This window comes from Armigeres subalbatus, chromosome 3 (assembly GCF_024139115.2).
Source record: "Armigeres subalbatus isolate Guangzhou_Male chromosome 3, GZ_Asu_2, whole genome shotgun sequence".
Classification (NCBI taxonomy): Eukaryota; Metazoa; Arthropoda; class Insecta; order Diptera; family Culicidae; genus Armigeres; species Armigeres subalbatus.
Window position 1 is genome coordinate 127,600,045 of NC_085141.1, and position 16,222 is coordinate 127,616,266.

The 16,222-nt window shown below is 40.7% G+C and overlaps 1 protein-coding gene and 1 long non-coding RNA gene across 2 annotated transcripts; one reads left to right on the plus strand and one right to left on the minus strand.

The window, feature by feature from the left end:
- Window positions 1-7,070: 7,070 nt before the first annotated feature.
- LOC134226027 (protein TAPT1 homolog) lies at window positions 7,071-9,992 on the minus strand. The gene is made up of 2 exons (XM_062706537.1): window positions 9,555-9,992; window positions 7,071-9,087 (listed from the first exon to the last, which is right to left on the minus strand). The coding sequence occupies exons 1-2, from the start codon at window positions 9,775-9,777 to the stop codon at window positions 7,340-7,342; spliced, it is 1,971 nt and encodes a 656-aa protein (XP_062562521.1). The 5' UTR covers window positions 9,778-9,992; the 3' UTR covers window positions 7,071-7,339.
- Window positions 9,993-10,786: 794 nt separating this feature from the next.
- Window positions 10,787-12,265, plus strand: LOC134220790 (uncharacterized). Its single transcript, XR_009982056.1, has 3 exons — window positions 10,787-11,111; window positions 11,176-11,284; window positions 11,348-12,265. It is a non-coding gene; the product is annotated as an uncharacterized LOC134220790 (long non-coding RNA).
- Window positions 12,266-16,222: the final 3,957 nt, after the last annotated feature.

The window sequence follows — 16,222 nt, forward strand, 5'->3', positions numbered from 1 at the left end:
TGATCATTCCAAACACCTATCCGCTGCCGTTGGCACAAGATATGTTTGCTTCACTAGCTGGTGCTAAAGTGTTTTGTTCCTTGGATCTGACCGGAGCATATTATATAATAATACACAGTCGTTGTTGTCGGAAAAGTCTAGAAAGATTATGGTGATTAATACAATTAAAGGTTTGTTTTTGTATAATAGTTTACCACAAGATACTTCTCCAAGTGCTGCTATATTTCTGCGAGTCATGGATCAAATTTTGAAAGGCATTGACGGAGTTTTTTGCTACTTAGACGATGTTTTGCTAGCTGGTGAGGATTTTGAAGACTATTTAAGAAAGCTTAATTTGGTTTTAGAGACTTTCTAAATTCAACATTAAAGTCAACTTGCAAAAATGCAAATGGTTTGTGACTAGTTTGCCATTTCTGGGTCACGTGTTGACTGATAAAGGTTTGTTGCCGTGTCCAGAAAAGGTGGAGACAATTCGTAGAGCCAAGGTTCCGAATAATGTCACCGAGTTGAAGGCGTTTTTGGGTTTGATAAATTACTACGGTAAGTTTATACCCAATTTATCCTCACGTTTAAGCTGCTTATATGGTTTACTCAAAAAAGACGTTAAGTTTGTCTGGACTGATGAGTGTCGTCGTGTGTTTGAAGAAAGTAAGCAGTCGTTGTTGTCTTCAAAACTTCTGGAGTTTTTTGATCCGCAAAAGCCTGTCGTTGTTGTGACAGATGCTAGCAGTTATGGGTTAGGTGGTGTGATTGCTCACGAAATCAAAGGAGAGGAGAGGCCTATTAGTTTTACCTCTTTCAGTTTAACTAACTCGCAAAATCCTACCCAATATTGCACTTGGAAGCGTTGGCCGTTGTGAGTACCATAAAGAAGTTCCACAAGTTTTTGTTTGGAAAGAAATTCACTGTGTATACCGACCACAAACCGTTGATAGGCATATTTGGTAAAGAAGGCAAGAATTCGTTGTTCGTGACGCGTCTGCAAAGATATGTAATGGAACTAAACATATACGACTTTGACATTGTTTACAGACCGTCATCGAAAATGGGCAATGCAGATTTTTGCTCAAGGTTTCCTTTGCCTGATGAAGTGCCAGTTTCGTTGCAACGGGAGTTTATCAAGAGTTTGAACGTTTACGATGAGTTTCCTTTGGACCATGTTTTGATTGCATCTGAAACAGAGCAAGATGAGTTTATTCAAAGAATCGTTTCCTACATGAAGCATGGTTGGCCAAAGAAGTTAGAGCGTAGTTTGTTGGATGTTTATGCTCAGCATCAAGATCTTGAACTGGTCGATGGTTGTTTATTGTACCAGGATCGTGTGTTTATTCCTGCTAGTTTACAAAAGCAGATGTTGAAGTTGTTGCACAGGAATCATTCAGGAATCACCAAGATTAAGCAAATGGCAAGGAGGACAGTTTACTGGTATGGCATGAACAGTGACATCGAGAGTTTCGTCAAGTCATGCAGTGTGTGTTGCCAGATGAATGCAGTTACAAAGCCAGTTTCAAATTCTAGTTGGATTCCTACTACAAAACCGTTTACACGTATTCATGCAGACTTCTTCTACTTCGACAAGAAGGTATTCCTGGTCATTGTGGATAGTTTTTCAAAATGGATTGAAGTTGAATACATGAAGTTTGGAACAGATGCCAGGAAAGTCAAGACCAAGTTTTTGAACGTTTTCGCAAGGTTTGGGTTACCTGACGTAGTTGTTACGGATGGCGGACCACCGTTTAGCTCGAAAGAGTTGATTGATTTCTTCGAGAAGCATGGAGTCAAGGTGATGAAGAGTCCACCGTATAATCCATCGAGCAACGGTCAAGCGGAACGTATGGTCAGGGTTGTGAAGGAAGGTTTGAAGAAATTTCTGTTAGATCCGGATTTGGCTGGTTTAAGTACTGAGGATATGGTGTCGTACTTCTTGTTTGGCTACCGGAATACTTGTTTGGAGGATGGATATACGTTTCCTTCCGAAAGGTTGTTTAGTTTTAAGCCGAAGACGCTGTTGGATTTACTCCATCCAAAGAATAGTTTTAAGCATCATTCGACGAAACCAAAGGAAGTGGATAAATGTATTGTAAATAGTCCTAGTCCCAAGAAACATGACTGGATTGACAAGTTGCGTCCTGGAGATATTGTTTACTATAAGAATTTCAGACCTACGGATATTCGTAGATGGTTAGAAGCCAAATTTCTCAGACGTATCTCCTCACGTGTTTTTCAGGTTTCCGTTGGAGGGAGAGTTTACTCCGCTCATCGAAATCAGCTGAAGCTGGTGGGCACCCCAAAGCGCCGAGGTTTGTTCTTGGGGAGGAGCGAGAGGGTCCAGCGAAGAAAGCGTGCTAGAGAGGACGATGACGAAGACGTTAGGTTAAGCGACAACGAAGACGAATTTTATGGTTTTCCTTCGGATTCTTTCATCTACGGTGACGGGGATGGTCGCAACGGGGTCACGGGTCGTGGTCCTGAGGCGAGGTTTGGTGTTTCGCGCCGTCAAAGTGAGTCGTCAGTGGACGATGATCAGCGATGGTCGTCGAGTTTTCCGCCTGAGCAGGTTGATCCGCAGGCTGGCCCATCGAAGCGAGTGAAGAACCGATCGTCACCATCGAAGAACCGTGTGGAAAGTGTCCGACGTTCGGAGCGACTAAAGCGTCTCAAGAAAGATGTCGAATTTAAATATTATTGAACTATTGTGTGTTTTAAAAAAGTTTAACTGCCACAGAGGCGGTCAAAAGTGGACTAGTTTATCGGTAGTCATGTTTTGCCGAGTTCAGAGTTTGTTTAGCGGCAGTTATGTTTTGCCGCTTGTTGAAATGTTTACGGCAGTCGAGTTTTGCCGATTGTTTTATGTTTAAGCAGTAGTGAAGTTTTGCTGCAATCGATTGTAAATATGTTCAAACTAAAAGGGGGAGAACTGTAGTATCCGCCCCTAGCTACACCACTGGCTGTCTGGTACAGCAGTAGCGATCGATCAAATAAAAGATCAGTTTTATCACTGACTGCACACCCGAGCAGACGCGCGTTTACCTGTATCACTTACAGTATCACAGTCTCGTTAGTAATTAGTTTAAAGAACCCAATCTCCCACGAGTATATTACAATAAGAACGGTAGTTCTCTACGGACACGAGACCTGGACGATGCTCGTGGAGGACCAACGCGCACTGGGAGTTTTCGAAAGGAAAGTGTTGCGTACCATCTATGGTGGGTTGCAGATGGCGGACGGTACGTGGAGGAGGCGAATGAACCACGAGTTGCATCAGCTGTTGGGAGAACCATCCATCGTTCACACCGCGAAAATCGGAAGACTGCGGTGGGCCGGGCACGTATCCAGAATGTCGGACAGTAATCCGGTGAAAATGGTTCTCGACAACGATCCGACAAGACCAAGAAGGCGAGGTGCACAGCGGGCAAGGTGGATCGATCAGGTGGAGGACGACTTGCGGACCCTCCGCAGACTGCGTGGTTGGCGAAGTGCAGCCATGAACCGAGCTGAATGGAGAAGTCTTTTATGTGCAGCACAGGCCACTCCGGCCTTATTTATATAAATATAAATATAAATATAAATTCAAACTTTTGGATCTATGGAGTTAGATTATAGGTATTGATATTGGAAACGACAACTTCCATGCTGTGTAGAATTATTAGCAATTTGTTTATGCGATATTTCTGTAAATAAAACTAATAATTAAATACATAATTAGAATTGCTTTGTTTCTAACTATTAAGCCCTTATTTACTCAAGCAAATGTAGGTCATTTATAGATTTCGATGATAGTATTTGATGTTTAAACATTCTATTAATAAAATTTTCAGACTGTGCAAAATGGGCAAAATGTGCTATATAAGGGGAACTGTCCCGTTTTCCAAACAAAGAAGTACAGCACCAATTTCATTGCTTCTTTTTGCTAACATGCGTGCTTACTGCTGAAATTAATCGCAACAATAAAAAACAAGTCAAGGAGCAGTGTAACCCTACTAAAATAGAGGAGGTAATGATTTAATGTTTTGATTCCAAACTCCGAATCTACGTCAAGTTTAATAATATAATTTCTCAGAAAATGAAAAACAAATAGTAAGATAATGTTTATTTAAATATTCTTCTGGAAATTATTTTTTGCGGACTTGTAATACAGCGAATTTTTCTAATCTAAAATGGATATTATCACTATTGCTGATTGTGCAGCTTTAATTGCTAATGCCTTCTGCGAATAAATGAAAGTAATTATTTTTTTTTTTTATTTTCATCAGTGTAGTTGATTTTTTTTGCTGGGGAATCAGAACTATTATAGTATAACCATGTTTTAATGTACGTGTCGTTTAGTACCAAGCACAACTTAACATATGGTCAGTCATATGTATGCCATGACTCGTATCCATCCCGGGATCATGTAGATTATGAAACCAATCACTTTTCGTGGATGGGCAGACCAAATCTCTCAAACTTTATTCTTCTTCATCCACCACCGCTGCCCTCGCTGCCTCAGCCATCATCGGTCTCTAGCCGTGAACTCCGAGCGATGCGATGGACGATTGACAATAAAATGCGCCCACTTCTTTCATGCATATTCGCAGACCCACCGGCAGTTCTACCGCTGGCGACTGCATGCTGTGTAGGTAAACACAGCGAAGAAACGAACGAAACGAGAAATGCGCGAGCAAAAAGCACGTCAGTACGCGCTGCTGTCACAAATTGTAATGACTCGCACACGGCAGGCACTGCTTCTTTTATACACAAAGAAAATCTTGCGGTGGACCCGAAGGCCCGTGATATACCGCATTCTGATGTTCGTGTTAGGAATGCACGGCAGTAGCGTTGCCAGAAAATTGGTCGGGGGGGGGGGGGGTTTCTGAACATTTCTTTTTGAAAAAAAAAATTTCTTCTAGAAAAATTGTCTCTGGGGGGGGGTTTATGCCCAAAACCACCCTCGTGGTTACGCCACTGATGCACGGGATTGGTTACACATGAAATTTTTGCTGGCTTTGACAAGAATTGAAATTTTCAATAGCTTATCGTTAATAATCTTAAGTTTTAATGAAATAGGCAAATTGCTGGAGAGTGTCCGAGTTGATTGATATATAAATCTTTAAAATCCATCGAAAGATAAAGGCGCTAGCAACGTTCGAAATCTTCCCTTTCAGCGTAACGCTCTCTATTTCCAAAAATCTAAATGACACCCAGTATAGTAAAGAAAGACGTAAGTTCTACGTCAAAAAAAATGGTACGTGGGACTTGGTGGATCTTCCGGATGGCTGCCATACAGTCCCATGCAAATGGGTGTTCAAGCTTAAGCATCATGACGACGGTTCTATAAGCAGATACAAAGCGCGGTTAGTGGCCAAAGGGTGCTCCCAACGCTACGGCATGGACTACCAAGAAACATATGCTCCAGTAGTACGGATGACCACTATTCGCACATTGTTATCCGTTGCTGTTCAGCAAAAACTGTATGTGCATCAAATGGATGTACGAACTGCATTCCTGAATGGAAGTTTGCAAGAAACGGTATACATGAAGCAACCGCCAGGATTTGAGAGGAGAAAGAAGATATGTAAACTCAACAGATCGCTGTACGGTTTAAAGCAGGCACCCAGGAGCTGGAATGAACGGTTTCACAATTTCATGATGACGATTGGATTCGAACGCTCGAAGTACGACAGTTGCCTTTACACGCACACGGGGAGAAACTTTAAGATTTACGTCGTTCTCTACGTGAACGATATTATACTAGCGTCTAATTCTTTGGAGGAGCTGAATCGCATCAAGAAGTTGTTGGCTGCTGAATTTGAAATGGCCGCTCTTCAAGAAGTGAAGCACTTTCTGGGCCTGCGGATAGAAAACAACATTAAAGAAGGTACGTTGAGCATCAATCAAACTAAATATGTACTTGATCTTTTGAAGCGCTTCGGAATGAAATCATGCAAATCAGTTTCGACGCCCCTGGAACCAAATGGGAAACTAGAGCAGCTTCGAAGCGACCAGGAACCTCATAAATGTCACTATCGTGAGCTGACGGGATGCTTCACGTATATTATGCTGTCATCTCGCCCGGATATCAGTGCTGCAGTGAATCTTCTCAGCCGTTTCCAGAACGCGCTGCAATGCGCTGCAATGAAAATGCTGCAATCTAGGCAGGTATTTTTTTTTGTGCAGGTTACAAGCTTATCGAACGAATCTTCCAATCAAAATTTATGACACTGTACTACTGGTACATTTTTTTCAATTTCTCGTCAGCAGGCCTTGCTCAGTTGGCAACGAAAATGGGATGAAGGAGATTTGGGTATGTGGTTACACTCTATTCTCCCGCAGGTTTCGAAAAGACCTTGATTCAAGGGGTTGGACCTTAGCCGAGACTTTATTAAGGTAATGTGTCGGCTAATGTCCAACCACTACTCACTAAACGCGCATTCCTATCGAGTAGGGGTCGCAGACAACAATCGATGGGGTTGTGGGGTAGGCCATCAGGACATCAATCACGTTATCTGGAACTGTCCCGAATACGGTATTGCCAGGTCCGATTTATATGCATCCCTCTGGGCCCGAGGGAAACCAGACAATAAGGACATTAGAGATGTCCTTTGTTAGCCCTTGGCCCTTGTTCACAATTTTTTGAAGCGCATCAACGTCATTGTTTAAATCCCTCTCCCCCCATTCGTAGGGCCATGTCCAACTTGTTTTCCCCCACTCCGCACGGTAGAAACGTTTTGCTTGTATCATTACAGTTTGTTCTGTGCTATTTTATTTTTTTTTTTTTTGTATGTACTCCTTAACCTCGACCAAGCCGTGAGTTTTTCGGCTCCCCAACACTAACATACGAACATAAGAAGCAAAGGATGAAATTGTAATAAAATTTTAATTGACTATCGGCTCCCTCATGCCTTTGAGTGCTTGAGCCTTCAAATAAACGAAAAAAAAGTTATCTCACTGCACATTACTCCCCACTTTACAATAAACTCAAATTTCATACAACACATCGTCAGCAACTCATTCGTTTCACGAGTTCCATTTTCTTCGACATTCCCAGGGGGTTTCTCTACAATGAATATTTTACGTATTTTAAACGTCAATTTCTTAATAGCATTCCGCAAGCGAAACGTTCAAAAATGTGTTATTTACAAAATATTGCAAAAACAAAATAAAAACCACTCCTTAAAGCTAAATGCTTCTAACAAATATAATTCTACTGACCAAGGCAGAATTGAAACAGCACGATAGTTAAATTTCCAATAAGTCCCTATATTAAGATCCAGCAGAATGGTGTAAAGCTTGTCTATAAGCCAGCCTTTGCTTTGGTGCCATCAGACGGTTGTGACTATCCCCGGGGAACCTGCCGGTCTCAAGTGCCCGCTCTGAGGTCTGGGTCCAGCTGTATCGACGGTTCCGATTCGGATCGTTTGTGCGTCCGATGGTGCATTCCCTGGAACGACGAAAAACTATCGCCTTCCCCAGATGAGCAATCGCCCGCCGGACTACAGCCGGCCGCCAACGATTCCTGCTGCAGATCAGGGACACTCCGGGCAAGATTTTCGTCCTCTTTGCGGGACAGATCCTCCGTATCCGAACACTGGTTGAGAACTTTGTCGTTTAGTTTTACGTCGTCCAAATCAACGTCACTGTTGGAAAAAAGCGCAGTAGCACCTAGAGAGGAAGTTTCACGAATTACGCTGTCTGATTGTTGTTCGGAAATTTTAATCAAAGGTGTTGAGTGCGGCACGGATTCCATGGTTTGTGATCGCTGTAGCAGATGGTTTGGATGATGGATTGGAGAGGTAGCGATATCTGTCGTTATTTTACTGGCACTGCGGGCTTGTTGAATAGGCGTTGATGTAGAATGGCCATTACTGTTTTGAGAAATTTGATTCTTTTCATCCTGGTGTTTTTGCATAAGATCGCATGCCTTGCCCAGGGTGCAAACTGTGTTCAATACTCGGCACGAAAGGAGAACCAAATATGCTATGATGAACAGGGCAACAGAAGCCGCATTCTCGAAGGAGAGAGCGTGGTATAGGGCTTTCACAAGGATTACTCCCAATGGGAAAGGGATGAAGCCCATTCGCCGAGCAACCAGATCCGAATGGTCCGAAAAGGCATGTTTCTGACGAGTTTGGGTCATGTCATAAGCCAAACTTGTCGTGTACTCTCGATAAACATCCACCGGAATCTCGTTGAACCGTGTGATGAATGCGTGCTTAATCCAGTCGACGAAAATTTCAGTCAGCATCACATAGATGCAGTCTGGAATCATTACAAAAAATTGTTCCGATTTCCAACTGAACTCTTTCATGGTTTGAATCAGTACAATCAGCATGAGTATTGTAAGATGAAACCGCTCTCGAACGTCACTGCAACTTAACTGGAAAAGGTTGTTTTTGTCAAATTTCTTGAACACACTGCCCTTTAACTCCACAAAGTTATTAGACATCATAATCGTCAACAGTCCTTTGTTGTTCGAGTTGATTGCCACATTCAACGACGTGGCCTGGAACATCACCAAGGCACTGTGAATCGTAACATAGATGAGAGCAAACAGAAAGTGCGGTATCGTTCCAAGATGCTGCTTCTTGCTGTCCTTTGGTTCTGTGGCAGTCCAAAATAAAGCGTCGATTGTATCCTGTCCGAAAGCAGACAAAAGTCTATCACCGACCTCCAGCATATTATAGAATATGTACAGTTTTATGATTGATTGGCTTTTTATCAGATGGTACAGCATATTTGTGTCTACGTAGAACATCACCCAACTACAAATAATCCAAATTAATCCCTTCAGTAAGTCACAAATCTCCGCTGGAGCCAACAATCGCTGACTAGGGCGCCTCAAGCCCAAACACTTGGCCACAGGTCTGGTCATCAAAGCCCACAGGGCCAGGACAAACCTCAATGGAAGGAAAGTGTACATGTACAGAAACGAATCGGCGCATTGAAGCACTCCATAGGCCATAAAACTTTCCAGCTCTCGGGGAATCTTCATGAACGAATAAATTTTCTCACGTCTGGCCGAGTAGCGTTCCTCATCGTGTTCCAGAACGTAGCCACGGGTCAACTCAATCCGGATGAAATCATACAAACTGTTGTGGCTCGAATTATCTGCAATTTTAAATATTGAAAACACTTTTAGATGATTTTTTTTGTTGCTGTATAATAATAGATAAGTTTTTATAAAATGTGTTGCCTATTATTTTTAATCTAAGTAATTAGTACGAAGTAATAAAATGCACTCATTACCCAGACCCATTACTTTTAGAGTATTAAAAGATTGTCACATTTAAAAACCATTGTGGCCGTACTAAGAAAAGAATCCAAAGAACTGGTACCAGTCTGGCAATCAAATTATGAAAAAAAAACAAGAATAATTTCTTCTAAACCAATTAAATGTTATTACTAAAAATCAAACGATGAATGGTCATTATATTTTAAGGCAAAAACATTATATTCCGTGTTTTTGAGCACCCCTACTTGCCTTCGTTGCACACTCAGCCGAACCATAACAAATCTACAGAATCCTACTCCTTGCAGATCACACAAAAAAATTACGAAGAAAAACTAAAACTTACCTTTACCGTCACCTATTTCTCCGTTCCGTGTAGCATTCCGGCGGGTATCAACTTCATCCTGGAATACGATATCTTCAACTCGATTCAGGCCAGCGCCAGAAGTATTTGGGGCCGTTCCTTCCATTCCCGCAAAGCCATATTGCAACGCCAGATCACCGCGGAAGCGAAGTTTCCTCTGCTGGCCGGGCGTTGAAAAACTTTCCTCACGCAATCGTTGGGCCATGATTGTTACCTGTTTAGCAATGTGACATTCTACTTTCCGCTAGCTAAATTGTTGGAATATTTAATGCTCTTCCGATATTATACAATTTTTTCTTCACAAAAATTCACAATGCGATGAAGACTGCTGACCAGACACAAACAATTTTTATTTTGACAGTTTCGAATTACAAAAGCGACAACAGCTGATGCGACGCGGGCTAGTTCGCTGCATGCAGTGTGGAAACAGTGTGGAGTAATTTTTGCCATGGTCGTGTAGTAAAAATAACAATAGGGCACTGCACGAAAACATCGCTTTCTCTTTCGTTCCTCATAAATTTTGACGTTTACTGGCCTTGTTGTTTTCAAATTTCTTTGCAGCGAGAAAGAGACAAAGTAGTCCGTGCAGTGCCCTTGCTTTGTCTCTTTTTCGCTGCAAAGAAATCTGAAAACAACAAGGCCAGTAAACGTCAAATTTCATGAAGAACGAAAGAGAAAGAGATTCTTCCGTGCAGTGCCCTATAGACCTGTGCAGGAGTTCATGAAATTCACTCACCCGATGGATTTTGACATTTGAGCGGGTCGTCTTCTCGAACAAAAGTTCATTTTGCGTTCATTATGCGACCCGCTCAAACGTCATAATTTCTTGGGGGAGTTCATTTTGCGTCAGTCTACACGCTTAGCTCAGTTTACCTATTTATGAGTACTTGATTCACCCATATTTGGGTATTGCACATTTCACTCATATTATAAGTAAAATATACTGAGAAAATCGGTAAATTTAACTTATATTGTTGATAAAGTGACTTTACCAATTTATGAGTGAATGAATTTACTCATATTTGGGTGAAAAAAAATTGACTTTGTTGTTTTTGTTTTCAAGTTGTTGTCGAACATAATCCGAAAACTGTTCTGTTCCGATGGTTTGTGGACCAATAAATGTAAGTAAATATTTTATTTATACCTAAAATATAATATAACATCTTCTGTTTTACATTATTATTCAATAAATTCTAGGTATGATATAATCTCGCGAGTGGTGCTACAGTGTCATATACGACGGTGAAGCATCCACAACAGACCCCAACCTCGACCCCAACCCAGCAGATCCGCGACCAACGAAAATGCGGAACCGAATCAGCAGTCCTCCTGTCTCATCCCTCCATCTGCAGGTTTTGTACAAGGGGTGCATCCAATTTCAATCACTGGAACATCAGGAGGTGAAGGCAACAACATTGATTCATTCATTGGAAACTTCCAAATGCCCGGAGCACCTTCGTTAAAATCCTACGTGTTCTGTTCCCTTTTCACCACCAGAGAAGCTTACACCTGTTGTGAAAGCCACACACCACACACCTGGTAAGTTTGATTTATTATCCATGCCTCCAATGTCCACAAAGAGACTCCTTTTTCCATCTTGCAGATAGGTCGTCCGCCGGAACGAGATGACATCCAACTCACGGATACTCCAACAGATTTAGTCCACCTGATTTGCAAGGTAGCGGTCAACACCCATCAACATTTGGCAAAACGTAAGTTGAAATGATTCTGCACTCTAACCCTTACAATGACACTTCATCTCCGACTGCTTGTAGGGACGGAAACGGCTAGTGATCTTCGCCGGTCGCTCTATTCTATCTACTTCTGTACCATCCAAAGAGTCTGACTATGGGTAAAACTGCATACGACGATGACAACAGAGGTGAAAATGATGCAACTAGAAATTATGGACGCAATCGACCTGGTGGTGGAACCGCTGAGTGGAAGCGGTCGAATGGAAGGACATATATGCCTAAGTGATCCTAAAGATTGATTATGTAAAGAGGATGGCATTGTCCTTTCGTCTCAGAGTAGAAAGTTTAATATGGGATTTGCTGCACGAAGCTTGAACTTTGGAGGAGGGCTGCTATGCCCTGAACGAAACATCTTTGGAGGCAGAGAATGACGTAGTGGCAGTGGTCGCTGGATGTGTCTTGGTACTGCTGACCAGATATGGATGCACCGGAAAGTAATAATTATCGTGCGCAAGGTAATAGCTACCGAGAAAGAGAGCGAAATATTCGCGACATTGCCCGAGGCCGAGAGAAATCTAAACGATATAGATTCCTGATTCGCACGGAGGATCAATTACAATTTCGATAATTACAATGATCATTATCATCTATATGATCACAAGCGTCGTCGAGACGAGAATGGGCTTCCATAAACTTCAATTTCCGCCAATACAGCCACCGGAAATCTGCTACTCTACCTATAAGGCATAGATCCTGCTTTCCCCTGTCCAACAGTAACCAGTAGCTCCGATATGGTGTTCCAGTCAGCAAGTTTTAAAATCATGGATTATGTACTGCATCTTTTTGAAATATAATTTTAATAAAAAATAATACTTTTAAACAATTATTTAGAAAATTTCAATATTTTGAATGTATCAAGCAAAAGCAAAACAAGGAAAAATTACCCACATTTGGGTGAAATTTACTAATAAACTCTTGTCATTCAAGTACCTATTTATGGGTGAAGTTCGGGATGAAATCGGTTTACTCATATATAGGTAAATGTCACTTTACCCATAAATACGTATGTGCACTTTTTGGCGATTATAGGTACTTTTCACCTATATTTGGGTGAACTGAAGTAAGCGTGTAGGGCACTGCACGGACTGCTTTGTCTCTTTCTCGCTGCAAAGAAATTAGAAAACAACAAGGCCAGTAAACGTCAAAATTTATGAAGAACGAAAGTAGAGATGTCGCAAATTAATCGATTACTTCGATTAATCGATTCATCGTTGTGATAATCGATTAATTTTGAATCGATTATTACTCAACGATTAATCGATTCAATAATCGAGATGAATCGTGAGTAATCGATTAGTTACTAATCGATTAATCAGAATTTTACGACATCATAAGGATTTTTTTGTTAAATATCTTGGCTGTGCATATGCACAGCATATGTTTCGAAATGGACAAATTGATATGAAATTTGCGAAAAAGAATCCACGTGTCTTGGAGGGACTCGAACCCTCAACCTCCTACTCTCTAGATAGGCGTGATAACCCCTACACAGCAAGATCACTTAAAGGTCATGTTTGCGGAAAAGCCATCAGAATCCGAGTACCAACCTCCACCGCGATTAGCTGTTTTTTGCAAATTGAATATTTTTCGGATGTTTGATTTGGCCAATCTCCACATGTGCTTTACTGTTGTATATCCACAGTCAAACGAGCGTACCTTGTTTATTAAACGAGAGGATCGCACTCCATGCCCCCCAGCAACGGACTGGGCGGGACGGTATAGAATGCGAATTCAATCGCACTCTGCTGTGCCAAAGGCTTGCTTGGCTAAAGCATTTGATGAGTTTGATTGCCTTTACGTAAACGGTCGCGTGTACTCAGACGACTAATGACGGTGAAAGACCGACACTTGATTACAATTAAATGCATATTATTAACTCGGCCGTACGAAAACCATTTTTTTGTTAAATATCTTGGCTGTGCATATGCACAGCATATGTTTCGAAAGGGACAAATTGATATGAAATTTGCGAAAAAGAATCCACGTGTCTTGGAGGATCCTCTCGTTTAATAAACAACCTCCTACTCTCTTGGCTGTGATATACAACAGTAAAGCAAAGGTCACGTTTGCGGAAATCAAACATCCGAAAGATATTCAATTTGGTACCAAGCTAACCGCGGTGGAGGTTGGTACTCTCTGATGGCTTTTCCGCAAACGTGACCTTTAAGTGGTCTTGTTGTGTATTTATCACGCCCAATCGCAGAGAGTAGGAGGTTGAGGGTTCGAGTCCCTCCAAGACACGTGGATTCTTTTTCGCAAATTTCATATCAATTTGTCCATTTCGAAACATATGCTGTGCATATGCACAGCCAAGATATTTAACAAAAAAATGGTTTTCGTACGGCCGAGTTGCCGAATAATATGCAATTAATCATAAGGATGTCGAAAATTAATTGATTATTTCGATTAATCGATTCATCGTTGTGATAATCGATTAATTTTGAATCGATTACTATACAATGATTAATCGATTCAATAATCGACAAAAATCAAGAGTTATCGATTAGTAACTAATCGATTAATCGGAATTTTACGACATCTCTAAACGAAAGAGAAAGAGATTTTTCCATGCAGTGCTCTATATATATCTTCACGCGACGATTTTCGGTAAGAAGAAAACCAAGGTGAATACAGACATACAGAGTGAACCCTGATATAAGAACCCTGAAGAAAACATTCGATGCGGGCAATGTTTACAAAAAATGAACCTCGACATGAACATCCGGTGAACTTATTTAAATGCTCCGAGTTCACTGAAATATGGTCCAATAGACTAACGCAAAATGAACTCCCCCAAGAAATTATGACGTTTGAGCGGGTCGCATAATGAACGCAAAATGAACGCTCAAATGTCAAAACCCATCGGGTGAGTGAATTCGATGAACCCCTGCATAAGTCTATGCACCGAATAAACACAATGACGTTTGAGCGGTGCGCTTAGAGATGTCGTAAAATCCCGATTAATCGATTAGTAACCAATCGATTACTCTCGATTCTTGTCGATTATTGAATCGATTAATCGTTGTGTAGTAATCGATTCAAAATTAATCGATTATCACAACGATTAATCGATTAATCGAAGTAAACAATTAATTTGCGACATCCTTATGATGTCGTAAAATCCTGATTAATCGATTAGTAACTAATCGATTACTCTCATTTTCTCTCGATTATTGAATCGGTTAATCGTTGTGTAGTAATCGATTCAAAATTAATCGATTATCACAACGATTAATCGATTAATCGAAGTAATCGATTCATTTGCGACATCTCTAGGTGCGCTGTTCACTAAAAATTAACACTTGAATAAACTCAATGAATAAAAAAGTATTCATTCCTAGTAAACAGCACACCGCTCAAACGTCAATGATGAACTCGGTGCATTGGACCATTCATCGGCCCGCAGCGGATGTCACTTTTCTGACCGATAAGAAGAAGAATCGTGGAAAAAGAAGACGCTCGTGGTTAAGTAAAAGATATTTTAGTTACTAGATAAAGATTGTCGCTTCGGTTCCCTTTGTACTGCTGTCCATCTGTTAAGAGCAAGATTACCGGTGGTGAGTTTAAGCCGTTTGGCAGCGCAGTATCATTACTTGACACTTTACCGGTCGCTACTAAACGCGCTGCTATAACAGTAGCGCTATACTGACAGGTGACCAAATTTGGTAGCGCGATAAGAGCGCTGCTATTTGATGAACTGTCAACTGTCAAACGTCACCGGTACGGAATACAGCAACCAAATTGAGAGCCGAAAATAGTGACCGATACGGAAACGAGTGACGAAACTAATGTCGTTTTCGGTTTTAAACCTGGGTCAGGTCCGACCCCGACTCTGAATAACCGAACGAAAAACGAATCGGGATCGAGTCAGTATGATGGTATTAGTGAGAACTTAATCCCTATCATCTGTTTTGTTTTCAATTCGCACTTTTATCAGCTGGCAGAAACAGACATATTTTAAATAGGGGGAAAGACGGCTTTGGCAGGTTTTGTTCTATTATTGGCAGGGGGGTTTTTGTCGACCAAATTTTATGAAATTTGGCCACAATATTCTTTGATATGCAAAGAATGTTTAGGCTACATTTGAGCCTAGTCAGTCATAAAAAGCCCCCCTGCCAATAATAGAACAAAACCTGCCAAAGCCGTCATTTCCCCTACTGAATTTTGTTATTAGTGTTCTTTTTTTTCTTGTTTTATGAATTATGGGGGAAATCAGACGTTTCTTCTGTTAATTGTTTAATGACTAAAATGACTATTAATTCATCAATAAATTAATGTGATTAGGAGCTTGTGATGAATGACGACGGCAATGTGGATTGCCGTGAAAGAATTTATGCCAATCCGTGTTTTCCGTTAAACTATTATGCTGATTCTATATGGTTTATTGGGTAACAGTGATTGTGTTACAGTAGATTTGAATTATCAATTATCATTGAAATGGAACAGAACAAGAAAATATGAAAGCAATTGAAATTTGGGGCCTTTTATTTTAAAACAAAGAATCAAATCGCACAAGAGTTGAACAGCATTCTTTTTTGCTCTTTGCATTTTTTTGCTATTTTTTTTTTGCCATATTTCTGCGATTTCGTCAGAACTACAAAAACCAAATATACAAGAGAGGCAAATCATTTTTTCACTACACATAATCTAAACATGAGATTCAACATAATAAATATCACTGGGATAAAATATGTTTTTGTCGGTTTTTTAATGAATTACAACTAAAACCCTTCTTCCACTCAAAAAATGCTCAATTCGTATAAAAACAGTTCTTAAATAAACATTTGAATTTATTTATGAATAATCATTTATAAATAAATACAATAAATTTGTTGATGGCAATATAGCCTTATAAATGGTTAAAGCCAGGGTTAATACATTATGTTTATATTCTTC